At 39.9% G+C, this 14,188-nt stretch overlaps 1 protein-coding gene across 1 annotated transcript in view; it reads left to right on the forward strand.

Annotated features, from left to right (window-relative positions):
• Positions 1-14,188, forward strand: part of LOC141098584 (cytochrome P450 2K1-like) — a 187,872-nt gene that overhangs the window by 118,944 nt on the left and 54,740 nt on the right. Inside the window, exon 7 of the mRNA XM_073586494.1 lies at positions 10,795-10,936. Coding sequence (XP_073442595.1) covers positions 10,795-10,936 — 142 coding nt within the window. The remainder of the gene's footprint in view (positions 1-10,794; positions 10,937-14,188) is intronic.

Below are 14,188 nucleotides of genomic sequence, written 5' to 3' on the forward strand. Positions count from 1 at the left end.
TGATATAAAGACACCACATCTATAGTTAACCATGAATACCGTGGAGACCACCTTATTTGTTTCATATTTTGGATGACAGAAGAAGTGTCCTTAAGATAACCAGGAACCCTGCGGCCGAAAGGTTGTAATATTCTATCTAGCCATTCCCCTAGTTGTTCACTAATGGAACCAATCCCTGATATGATTGGACGCATGGGAGGAGGTAAAATTCCTTTGTGTGTTTTTGGTAATGCGTGCATGATGGGGATAATGGCCTCTGTTTGCTTGAGAAATCTCGCTTCTCTGTTATCAAAACAACCCAAAGAAAAACCTTCATCTATAAGTTTATGAAGATGTATTTTTAATTTATTTGTTGGGTCCGATGGTAGAGGTGAATAAGTACTGGTGTCACTCAACATATTCATTATCCATTGGATATAATCCACAGTGTTCATCACAACCACCGAATCCCCCTTGTCTGAACATTTGATCGTTATGTCCAAATTATCCTTTAGTTGTTTTAGTGCAGTTCTTACCTCAACAGACAGATTATTATTTGGTACATTTTTTTGACATTCACTATTATGGAGTGATAAATTTCTAAGCTCCCGCTCCATGGTGGTTTGAAATTTATCCATGGCAGGGCAACGGTCCTGCGCTGGATAAAATCTTTTATTCTTAACCTTAGGATGATTTTTTTTCTATGATATTACTAATTTCTACACTTGATTCTCTTGCTAGATCTTTAAGACAAGAGAGGGCAACCTGATCCTTAAAATTAAATGACTCGAACGAATTATCAAGGTCTATACTTGTGGCACCATCTGCACTGATACTCATGATACCCTCATTATAAAAATGTTTTCTCAAAACCAAATCTCTTACAAACTTATTAATATCACAAATTGTTGCAAATAAATCAAAATTACAGGTGGGAGAAAAATTCAATCCTAAAGAAAGAACCTTATTTTGTTCGTCATTGAGATATATGTCACAAAATAGCTCACGTACACTTGTTTTGAAATATAGTAATCAATTTGATATCATCAAACATATGTTTCATAAAAATATTTCCATCTTGAGAGAAGATAATATCCTAAATAATATTTTACATAGCAACTACAAAGTAGTATAGAAAAAGGCTACCACACTAGCCAATATTCTTTCACCCAGTGCTATCAGATCTTCTCAATCTAAAGGCAATTGGTTATCATTGAGGGGTTTTTACAAGTGCGGTTTGCATAACTGCAAAATGTGCACAGTGGCTAAGAAATGCAAGTTTTTTACCAACACAACTAATAACAATAAATATCAGATCAGTTCCTTTTTGAATTGTAATACTCGGTGGGTCACCTATATTATAGAGTGCACAAAATGCAATCTTAAATATGTTGGTAGCACAAAACGTTCAGTTCGCACCCGAATTAAGGAGCATCTTCATGATATTGTTAAATACAACCCAGCAAAAAATACATCACAGGCTTCTAAACACTTTATTCAAAAACATGACAAAACAATTGAATTTTTTTCTGCATATGCGATTGAAAAACTTCACAAAAAATCCAGACATGGCTTTAATCTAAATGATCTGAGAAATAGAGAGGCTTGGTGGATTTTTCAATTGGACACTAGAGTCCCACAAGGATTGAATCTTAGACGAGATATCATGTTGCATTATTAGTTACCGCAATAACAATCTGTTTGGTATAATGTCCTTAGTTAAAGCCTTACACTGTCATTATTTGATTTTAATACAAACATATTTAGATTCTGTGATAATTTAACTGGGTTCATTGTTCACTTTATTTAGTGAACTTGCACATGCATTGATACTTCCAGGTGCTAAAGTTTTAATCACTACGACAATACGTGTGGTTGTGCAGTAAAAAAAAAAAAAAAATTTTCAAGATCAACTTTGGCACCTTATCTTATGACAGTGTTCACTAACATGACTTTGTCGATAACCAATAATTCTTGCATTTTACAGATATACATCTGAAAATATCATTGTTTTTTTATAATCATGGAAATAATCCTTAAATTGAGTGTTATAGGATTTATTTATGTCTATCCATGATTATTTGAAATTGTGACCACATTTGGCTCGGAAGATTTTTATGGAGATTTTTGTCTTCGATGTCGGGAATGATTTGTTGCAGGACATTGTTCACACTTACTTGCGTTGGTTTGGTCATTCCCACAGTGACCGATTTGGAAAAAAAAAATAATAATTTTTGAGAAAGGAACATGTCTTCATTATCGGAATTGACCATTATGGAACTTTGTTCATACTGATCCTGAAAATAACTCATCCATTTTTGTCTTCGCTTTTTGTTTCCAGTTCTTAGGATTTTATTCATATATAATGATTGTCCATAAGTGTATATTTTCCACCATTATGTATCATATATCATATCGATATTATTTTTGTGAAAACCCTTATAATTGCTCTACATTTATTTATAACATTGTTTATCAATGACTAACAATGATTAATAATATGAACCATAAAAATCATACATCTAATGACTTACAAATTGCATTGGTCATTATACATATATATATATATATATATATATATATATATACACACACAAATTCACTCAGAATAAAAATGAATTGAGTTTTTTTTTGTTATATATGATCTGAAAGAGCATTATATGTGGTTTCAGTAAGATATTTTTTTTTTCTTTTTCATGGTTTTGTTTTTTCACTTATTCACTTTTGTATAACACAGCATTATTTGCTGACACATATGTTTCCACTTGCACTTAATTTCCCCTATCAAAGAGGGGGTATATAGTGGAACTGGCAACATTCACTAGTTGTTATGATTAAGGGCGTCTAGCCAGAAACGCGTAAACAATGTTCTGTTGTTTGAACAGCATTCAATAAATCACCAGAGCACTCAGCTGGATCGCGTCTTCTTTTATTATTGCTGTGCGGCCAGGGCAGGGCCGGATCAGAGTCTGAGGTGCGGTGAGGTCAGACGTGGGTGAGCTGGACTTTTATACAAATCCCAGACAGATGTCTGTCCAGCCTCTATTTGAAGACTTTCATGGAAGGAGAACTTACCAGCTCTCTAACTGTTCGCGATATTATCTCCTTACTAACCAGAATCTCACAATGTCTGCCGGATATTTCATCTTTCTTCTTTGCTAGATTTCTAAAACGTAACAAGGATAAATTCATTATCTTTCCTCCATTTCAGTCAGCCCCCAATAGCTCTATCCATCAAAGACAATGGCTGATCACTCTCCCCAGTCCTGCCAGCTCGCTGCCTCTGGGTAACCCTTGACTCTCACCTTCAATCACATATTCAAGCCCTTTCCACTTTTTGCAGACTCCATCTCAAAATATTTCCTGGATCCGCACATTCCTTAATGAGGAATCTGCAAAAACACGAGTGTATGCCCTCATCATCTTCTGCCTTGACTACTACAACCTCCTGCTTTATGGCCTCCACTCTAACAATCTCACTCCCCTCCAATCTAACTCCACTACCTGACTAAAACACATACCCCCCGCTAGTCAATGTCCTCTCCTCTCTGTCAATCCCTTCATTGGCTCAGCATTGACCAGAGACTCCAGTTCAGAACCATTACCATGGCATACAAAGCCATCCACAACATGTCTCCTTCATAGATCTGTGACTTAGTCTACTGATACTTACCTCTATGCAACCTATGATCCTCAAAAGATCTCAAAAGGGCTCACTCCGTGCTTCCCTGAGCCCCCCACGGCAGCGCAATGTGCAGTGCTGCTGCGGAGGGCTCTTTCCCTACAGGCCCCTGGATCCAAGATGGCGACGGGGGCCTGCAGGGAGCTGACTTCCTCACTGCCTGCAAAGCGCAGGCATGAGGAAGTCTGCAGCAGTGCCTGTGACAGATCGCTGATAGATCAGCGATCTGTCACAGGACAGTGATGTCCCACCTGGGACAAGGTAATAAAGTAAAAAAAAAAAAAAAGTGTTAAAAATAATTAAAAAAAAATCGCTAAATAAATTAGTAAAAAAAAAAAAAAATATTCCCCAATAAATCCATTTTTTCAAAATAAAAAAAAACAAAAACAATAAAAGTACACATATTTAATATCGCCGCGTCCGTAATGACCTGCCCTATAAAACTGTCCCTTTAGTTAACCCCTTTAGCAAACCCCTTAAAAAAATAAAAATAAAAAACGAAGCAAAAAATAATGATTTATTATCATACCACTGAACAAAAAGTGCAATAACGCGCGATCAAAAAGACGCATATAAATATCCATGGTACCGCTGAAAACGTCATCTTGTCCCGCAAAAAACGAGCCACCATACAGCATCATCCGCAAAAAAATAAAAATGTTATAGCTCGCAGAATAAAGCGATACAAAAATAATTATTTTTTATATAAAATTGTTTTCATTGCAAAAAACCGACAAAACATAAAAAAAGACCTAAATGAGGTATCGCTGTAACCGTACTGACCCGAAGAATAAAAATGCTTTATCAATTTTACCGCACGCGGAACGGTGTAAACGCACCCCCCAAAAGAAATTCATGAAACGCTGGTTTTTGTTCATTTTGCGTCACAAAAATCGGAATAAAAAGCGATCAAAAAATATCACGTGCCCGAAAATGGTACCAATAAAAACGTCAACTCGTCCCGCAAAAAATAAGACCTCACATGACTCGGTGGGTCAAAATACGGAAAAATTATAGTTCACAATAGGTGGTGATGCAAAAACTATTTTTACAATAAAAAGCGTCTTTTAGCGTGCGACAGCTGCCAAACATAAAAACCGCCATAAATAGTAAATCAAACCCCCCGCTATCACCCCCTTAGTTAGGGAAAAATAATAAAACTAAAAGAAAATGTATGTATTTCCATTTTCCCGCTAGGGTTAGGGTTAGGGCTAGGGTTAGGGCTAGGGTTAGGGTTAGGGCTAGGGTTAGGGCTAGGGCTCAGATTAGGGTTAGGGGTGTGTTGAGGTTAGGGTTGGAGTTATAATTGGGGGGTTTCCACTGTTTGGGCACATCAGGTGCTCTCCAGAGGCAACATGGCGTCTGATCTCAATTCCAGCCAATTCTGCGTTGAAAAAGTCAAATGGTGCTCCTTCCCTTCCAAGCTCTGCCATGCGCCCAAACAGTGTTTTACCCCCACATATAGGGTATCAGCCTACTTAGGACAAATTACAAAACAACTTTTGGGGTCCAATTTCTCCTGTTACCCTTAGGAAAATAAAAAATTGGGGGCAAAAATATAATTTTGCGGAAAAAAATGTTTTTTTTATTTTCACGCTCAGGCATTATAAACTTCTGTGAAGCACTTGGGGGTTCAAAGTGCTCTCCACACATCTAGATAAGCTCCGTGGGGGGTCTAGTTTCCAAAATGGGGTCACTTGTGGGGAGTTTCAATAGTTTAGGTACATCAGGGGCTCTCCAAACGCACATGACACCCGCAGACCAATCCATCAAAGTCTGCATTCCAAAACGTCACTACTTCCCTTCCGAGCCCCGACGTGTGCCCATACAGTAGTTTTCTCCCACATATGAGGTATCAGCGTACTCAGGACAAATTGGACAACAACTTTTGGGGTCCAATTTCTCCTGTTACCCTTGGGAAAATAAAAAAAATGGGGACTAAAAGATGTTTGTTGAAAAAATACGATTTTTATTTTCACGCCCAGTCGTTATAAACTTCTGTGAAGCACTGGGGGGTTCAAAGTGCTCACCACACATCTAGATAAGTTCATTAGGGGGTTTAATTTCCAAAATGGGGTCACTTGTGGGGAGTTTCCACTGTTTAGGTACATCAGGGGCTCTCCAAAAGCAACATGACACCCGCAGACCATGCCATCAAAGTCTGCATTCCAAAACGTCACTACTTCCCTTCCGAGCCCTGATGTGTGCCCATACAGTAGTTTTCTCCCACATATGAGGTATCAGCGTACTCAGGACAAATTGGACAACAACTTTTGGGGTCCAATTTCTCCTGTTACCCTTGGGAAAATACAAAAATTGGGGACTAATTGATCATGTTTGTGGAAAAAATACGATTTTTTTATTTTCATGCCTGGGCATTATAAACTTCTTTGAAGCCCTTGGGGGTTCAAAGTGCTCACCACACATCTAGATAAGTTCCTCAGGGGGTCTAGTTTCCAAAATGGGATCATTTGTGGGGGGTTTCCACTGTTTAGGTACATTAGGGGCTCTCCAAAGGCAACATGACACCCACAGACCATTCCATCAAAGTCTGCATTCCAAAACGTCACTACTTCCCTTCCGAGCCCCGACGTGTCCCCATACAGTAGTTTTCTCCCACATATGGGGTGTCAGCGTACTCAGGACAAATTGGAAAACAACTTTTGGGGTCCAATTTCTCCTGTTACCCTTGGGAAAATAAAAAAATGGGGACTAAAAGATGATGTTTGTGGAAAAAATACGATTTTTTTATTTTCACGCCCGGACGTTATAAACTTCAGTGAAGCACTGGGGGGTTCAAAGTGCTCACCACACATCTAGATAAGTTCCTTGGGGGGTCTAGTTTCCAAAATGGTGTCATTTGTGGGGGGTTTCTACTGTTTTGGTACATCAGGGGCTTTCCTAACGCGACATGGTGTCCGATCTCAATTCCAGCCAAAAACGTCAAATGGCGCTGCTTCTCTTCCGAGCTCTGCCATGCGCCCAAATAGTGGTTTACACCCACATGTGGGGTATCAGCGTACTCAGGATAAATTGCACATTATCTTTTAGGGTCCTGTTACTTTTGGAAAAATAAGAATTGAGGGTGAAAAGATCATTTTTGTGGAAAAAATATGATTTTTTAATTGTACTGCTGTACGTTATAAACTTCTGTGAAGCCCTTGTGGTTCAAAGTTCTCACCACATATCTAGATAAGTTCCTTGGGGGGTCTAGTTTCCAAAATGGGGTCACTTGGGGGGTTTCCACTGTTTAGGTACATCAGGGGCTCTCCAAACGCGACATGGCGTCCGATCTGAATTCCAGCCAATTTTGCATTGAAAAAGTCAAACGGCGCTCCTTCCCTACTGAGGTCTGCCATGCGCTGAAACAGTGGTTCCCCCCCACATATCAGGTATCAGCGTACTCAGGACAAATTGCACAATAACTATTGCAGTCCAATTTCTCCTGTTACCCTTGGTAAAATAAAGAAAATTGAACCTGAAGTATTTTTTTTGTGAAAAAAAGTTAAATGTTCATTTTTTTTAATATTCAAAAAATTCCTGTGACGCACCTAAAGGGTTAATAAACTTCTTGAATGTGGTTTTAAAGCACCTTAAGGGGTGCATTTTTTAGAATGGTGTCACTTTTGGTTATTTTCTATCATATAGACCCCTCAAAGTGGCTTCAAATGTGAAGTGGTCCCTAAAAATAAAATGGTGTTGCAAAAATGAGAAATCGCTGGTCAATTTTTAACCCTTATAACTTCCTAACAAAAAAAATTTTGGTTCCAAAATTGTGCTGATGTAAAGTAAACATGTGGGAAATGTTATGTATTAAGTTTTTTGTGTGCCGTATCGCTGTGATTTAAGGGCATAAAAATTCAAAGTTGGAAAATTGTGAAATTTTCAAAATTTTTGCCAAATTTCCATTTTTTTCACAAATAAACGCAAGTTATTTGAATGCAATTTTACCACTAACATGAAGTACAATATGTCACGAGAAAACAATGTCAGAATCACCGGGATCCATGGAAGCGTTCCAGAGTTATGACCTCATAAAGGTACAGTAGTCAGAATTGTAAAAATTGGCCCGGGAGTTAACGTGCAAACCACCCTTGGTAGTGAAGGGGTTAAAAAATGTGTTACACATATGTGATATTTAAATTGCACAAACATTATAAATCACCAGGAGCACTCAGACCCAGACATCATGTTGTAGTTCCACCATATCAGTGTTTTCAGAGCACAACTGAGCATGTCAGTAATCAGAGACTCCCGATTGGCCACTCGGCAGTGATGTCAGCGATGAGGTCATCGCACATGCTCACTAGGTGGAGCGGGGCGTGGAAGTGCCTAGTGAGCGTGTGCTTTGACATCATCGCTGACATCACTGCCGAGTGGCCAATCGGGAGTCTCTGATTACTGATATGCTCAGTTGTGCTCTGAAAACACTGATATGGTGGAACTACAACATGATGTCTGGGTCTAAGTGCTCCTGGTGATTTATAATGTTTGTGTAATTTAAATATCACATATGTGTAACACATTTTTTAATCATTGTTAATCTAGCTGTATTAATGATTGTAGGTACGTTGGATATAATGTTTTGCACTCTAACATGCACGTTATATATGTAAACACTATGATTGTTCTCATATTTACTGCAATGTAATTTTCATACACTTTGATTATGATTTATATTTAACTAGCTGAAGAGCCCGGCGCTGCCCGGGCATAGTAACTAACTGTGGCTAGTTATAGCAAATTATAATTATCCTCCATCCCTTAGTCCCGTGCCCATATACCCATCACACATCCTCCATCCCATAGTCCAGTGCCCATAAACCCATCATACATATCCATGATCCCATAGTCGAGTGCCCATATACCCATCATACATATCCTCCATCCCATAGTCCCGTGCCTATATACCCATCACACATCCTCCATCCCATAGTCAACCATTATGACATCATAATGAGCGGCGGCAGGGCTTGCAACCTATGATGACATCAGCATCGCCATGGCAACCATTGTGACATCATAATGAGGGGCGGGGCTTGATACGCACACACTGTTTCCCCAGTATGCAAATAGGGGCATTATGACATGAGGGGCGGGGCTTGACGCGCACACACTTTTTCCCCAATATGTAGATAGGGGCAAAATTGTTTGGTGAATTGGAACGCGTGGGGTTAAAATTTTGCCTCACAACATAGCTTAGGACGCTCTCGGGGTTCAGACGTGTGACTGTGCCAAATTTTGTGGCTGTAGCTGCGACGGTGCGGATGCCTATCCCGGACATACACACACACACATACATACACACACACACACACACTCATACATACATACACACTTTGAGCTTTTAATGTTAGATGTATGCTAATTTTTGTATATTGGTAAATTGAAGGGATATGTCTAAAAAGTGCACTATTCTATGGTAGCACTGTGCTTGACAAAGACCGTGCTGTGAGGTCAAAACGTTGCGCCACTTGGTGCTGGATTAAAGTCCACAATTTTTCCTTGAACTAGAGTGCTGCCTGATTTTTTCCATTTAGATAGATAGATAGCATTAAACCCTACTGAGGCACTAATGAACCAGGCATACCGTAAAGTTGACAAATCAGCACTATACCAGGGTGTCACATTGCAAAATGCTAGGAATGCTTCAGTCTTATTACAGTACATGGCCTTATTCACACCACAGGATGGATGGATGGATAGATAGATAGATAGATAGATAGATAATAGAATAGGAACATATGGATATGCCCAAAACATATGATGAAACATATTATAGAAATAATGGGAAAAGTGTCACATACCAAAACATTTTATCACACTGCTCTAACACTAATGCTATAAAACAATGCTAAAAGTGTTGTTTTAACTACAAAATTTATGCTCTTTCAGAAGCTGCTCTGATCTGCTGCTTTGGCAAAAATCCATGTGCAAGCAATTTTTACAAACACTCTCCTATTGTTAGCTTCTCTGCGCTCCTCCTCCATGCATAATTAATGCTTAAGTTTGGATTCTAGTTCAAAGTGGCTTCTCAAAGAACATGTTTTGGATGTATGTTCTACATTAGGAAAAGCCAAATCCGAAATTATACTTCACCAATGAAAACTTAACAGTCTGGGTTGCGGATCTCTTTGATGCTGGCATGGAAACAACCTCAACCACCCTGAGATGGGGTCTTCTACTAATGATGAACCACACAGAGAAAGAACAGTGCAAAAAGTCCAGTGTACATATGGGTAAAAGTTAAATCTTTATTGAATACCAGGTGTAATAAAAATATGGACTAAAAAGTGACACTACAAAAACAGGCAGTGTAATGGTGAGCAACACACCTCAGCATAATTTGTATGATGGATATAGTAAACCCTGGCAGAGTAGGTAATAGCATACATAACTAGTAAGGTGGAGTGGGAAGCACGTGACCATAATGAAGGAAAAATCCCTGGCTAAACCACATTGATTCAAAACCACCAAATCACTAAACACTACAAAAACACATACCAGGGAGAGAGGGTACTGCTCAGCATACACAGCCAGCCCCGACGCGCGTTTCGGATACAATTCCTTCCTCAGGGGGCGTGTGTTAATGTTGGTGTCTGAACTATTTATAGAAAATCTTAAGGGAAGTCTCCCTAATCACGCCAAGCACCCTGCAACCTTTCCCCCCATCACATCACGCAACCACCGCTGGCGCTGACACACCATGGGGCCCCATGAGATCAGACGCCAGACGGTGGGCGGAAGTGAGGAGGAGAGGAGTCGCGTCATCCGGCGCCTGTGCAGAGTACAGAATAATAACCGCGGCGGCAATCTTGGATGATGGAAAGATAGAAGGGTATATCTCAAGCAGAAATAACAGTGCCAGATAGAGCAACATACTACAATCAAGGCATATAGAAGCATATATATAAATATAGTTATAGAAAAACACCAAAAAAGGCGGATTTCATAATTACTAATAGTAATAAGAGCCACATCATCCGGCGCATGCGCATACATTGTATTATTGGCGACGGACATTTTAAAAATTGAAAAGCATAACAGCATATTTTTATAATGTGAAAACAGATGACCGTACAAAACAAGGCGGCTTCTCAAAGAACATGTTTTTGATGTATTTTCTACATTAGGAAAAGCCAAATCCGAAATTATACTTCACCAATGAAAACCTAACAGTCCTGGTTGCGGATCTCTTTGACGCTGGCATGGAAACAAGCTCAACCACCCTGAGATGGGGCTTTCTACTAATGATGAAGTATCCAGAAATCCAAAGTAAGAGATCCACCTCATGTGTGGGAATGTATCATTTTTCCTTTATTTTGCTTTTACTAATTAAAATCAGTCAGTGATACACATTTTTCTCTCATTATCTGTATTTATATTATATTCCGTGGATGATTATTGCGGCAGCCATATTCCTTCAACTGTGCTCAGCAGGTCAGACATTTATTTTACACCGGCTACATATGCCTTGCCTACTTTGGACACATCATGTGAAGAGAGCAATCACTGAAGAAGGACATCATGGTCATTAAAATATAAGGAACAAGACGAAGAGGAGGTCCAGCATTTCGATGGCTTGATACTATCAATCTGACGGTGGACCTATCTAGGCTTGCACAAGATCGAACTTCCTACACATCATTCACCCATCAAGTAGTAATGGCCCTAGATCAAGTTGAAGGCCTTTAAATAAATCATAAAAACATCAGACATAAGAAACCAGAGTCATAAAACAGAGAATGTAGTGGGGATAATCTATGACAAAAGGAGGGAAAGGAGGTCTCCTTATCTCCTGTTGTTAATGGTATATTTGTAGTATTGATTTGAATTTGATAGTCCGCTTGAAATTGGACAGGAAATGTAATTCACATTGACGTTTTCCAATGCAAATTTAATATTGCTTATTAATGGCGGCCTCCTGAGTGTTGATGATCTGAAAACGATCGCCAAACATAAATTCAGCACGAATATGGCACATTCGGATTCGTGATCGGAAACCCGAGCAAAATTTTATAAAATCGGTAAATATCGGTAGCATTTGGTAACAGTGTAGGAAAATATTTTCAGCACTTTAGCAACAATAATGGTGGTGTATCATGAGTGTTTGGCAAGTGTTTGATGAGGGGAGGGAGTTTGCAGAGCTCAAAGGTGCGGCCAATCTGGGCGCAGGAAACACCCACAATGTCCTGACACAACAGCTTGTGTCATTGGCTGTTGAAATCACATGTCCCTCTCCAAATAAAAAGTGGACATCTTGTTTTAGCACCATTTTGACACTGTAACAGCGCAGAGAAGCTACTCCTGATGCTGGCACTGCTAACAGCAAGATTTTAGCTAGATAGTTAAGCAGTTGTATATCAGTCAGATAGTGTAGCTAGATAGTGTCCAGTGTGGCTGTAAAATTTATCTTCCTTAATTTTTTTTTTTTGGACTATTAATGAGGTCCACAGACAAAGCGAGGAGGGCCGGTGTTGTGCACTGCTTCTGTTGTGCTGCATGCACAAGTATAGCATTTTAATCAATATTTTTGCACTAGGTAAATGTGAAAAAGCCTGCTGTATCCCATATTTTAGCTAGTTAGCTAGGTGGTTGTATATTAGTTGGATAGTGTAGCGAGCTACTGTCCAATGTGACTGCTAAATTTACCTTCCACCATTTTTTTTTTTTTTACATTACAGAGGTCCACAAAGAACGCCAGCAGGGCACGTGTTGAGCACGGCTACTATTGTGATCCATGCATGAGTATAGCATTCTAATTCACATGTAGCTAGTCGAAAAATATTAAACAGCCTGCTGTATCCCGCCTTGTCATTTAGTGCTGTGGTGATATAAAACTCTCTGTAGACCTAAGGCGCATTAAAAAAAGTTACATTTTTTTCTTTTGCTAAATGTGAAACAGCCTGCTGAATCCCACATTGTCATTTTGTGGCGGTGATATGAACCTGTCTGCAGACCTAAGGAATATAAAAAAAATTATAATTTTTCCGTTTGCAAAAAGTTAGAAAACCCGCGGCATCACATTTTATAATTTGGTTAGGTTGAAATTAAGCTATAGAGGCCTGATCCAGAGGCCACAAGCAAATTCTTCTGTTATTAATGTTATACAGTAAGGGACTTGACTTTAAAGATAGTTTGTAGCACCTAGTGTGTTATAGAGGCCTGATCCATAGTCCACACTAAAGTCTTCTGTTATTAACGCCATACAACAAGGGAACTGACTTTAAAATAGTTTGTAGCATCACTACATTTTTTTGGCAGATGCACAGCGGCATGCCTTGTCGATGATGCCTAGGAAGAGTATTTACTCGAGTGGATGGCAAGTGCAGCTTCAAGTGGCTTCTCCTCCTCTTCATCCACCTCAACATCACACCCAGTACAGTCCACAGAGGTGGCATCAATATTCCTCTTGCTTCCCCGCGCTTCCCAACTATCCAACTGTTTAACTGACTGTAAAGAACCACAGATGAGTGAGTCTGAATAGCTGTTCACACATTCTATGCCAGGTTCATCAAAAGTGTACTCAAAAGCTTTGCAGAGTCAAGAGGAGGAAATCTGCATTGATGCCCAAAATTTTTTTAGCTTGGATCTGGGGAAGGATGAAGTATGGTCCAACAGCATCCTGATCCTCATCATCAGACGTTAACCCCTAGGGGAGGTGATCCTGATGAGTCTCAGATATATGAGGCTCACGCAGACTGTACTGTGCTTTCAGGGCAAGAAGAGGAGGATGGCGACTCCAATGACAAGGAATGTGATAACACAAAGGATGATGATGACGTGTTAGATCCAGTTGGCATGAACATAGTTGTGCCGTACGTCGCAGACACATTGTGATGCAGCCATGGTGAGCGATGCATCCTCAGCCCCAACTGCCACAACTGTGCCTCTTACCATCAGCATCTGTGAGTCTGCAGCTCAGAGGTGTGGCAAGGGTTGCCTAGCCTGGGACTTTTTTGACACAGCAAAGGATAAGCCAACTCATGTAATCTGTCAACTTTGCAAAAAAAAAAATCCTGAGTCGAGGTAAAAAGGTGCAATAATTTGACTACTACATGTATGAACCTTCACATGCTCAATCAGCATGCTTTACTTTGGGAATCCCACTACGCAAAAATTCCAACCACCGGACCTCAAAAACCATAAGCTGCCCCATCAATCGCATCTGCTGCTTCTTCCTCCTCCTCTTTTACCTTGCCAACTATCGAGATGCAGGTCTTCGAAACTCTAGTTATTTACACACTCCAGTCACACTGACTGTGAGGCTGCCTTCAGCTTTAATGGAAGTGGACATGCTGTTTTTGACCGATCTCAGAGAATGAGCACACCACAAGTTTCTGAGTCCACAGTAACACCTCCGACTGCACCTCTCTCATGGTCCAGCAGTTTGTCAGGTTCACTGCATTCTGACCTCTATCAGCACTGCAGCCAGCCCACGGTTCTGAAGTCGTGGTCACGGAAAAGATTGTTTTCTCCTACACATGACAAAGCTAAAAGGCTGAACTCCACCATCTTCAATATGTT

This window comes from Dendrobates tinctorius, unplaced genomic scaffold (assembly GCF_039654945.1).
Source record: "Dendrobates tinctorius isolate UK_male_01 unplaced genomic scaffold, ASM3965494v1 ptg000093l, whole genome shotgun sequence".
NCBI classification, from domain to species: Eukaryota; Metazoa; Chordata; class Amphibia; order Anura; family Dendrobatidae; genus Dendrobates; species Dendrobates tinctorius.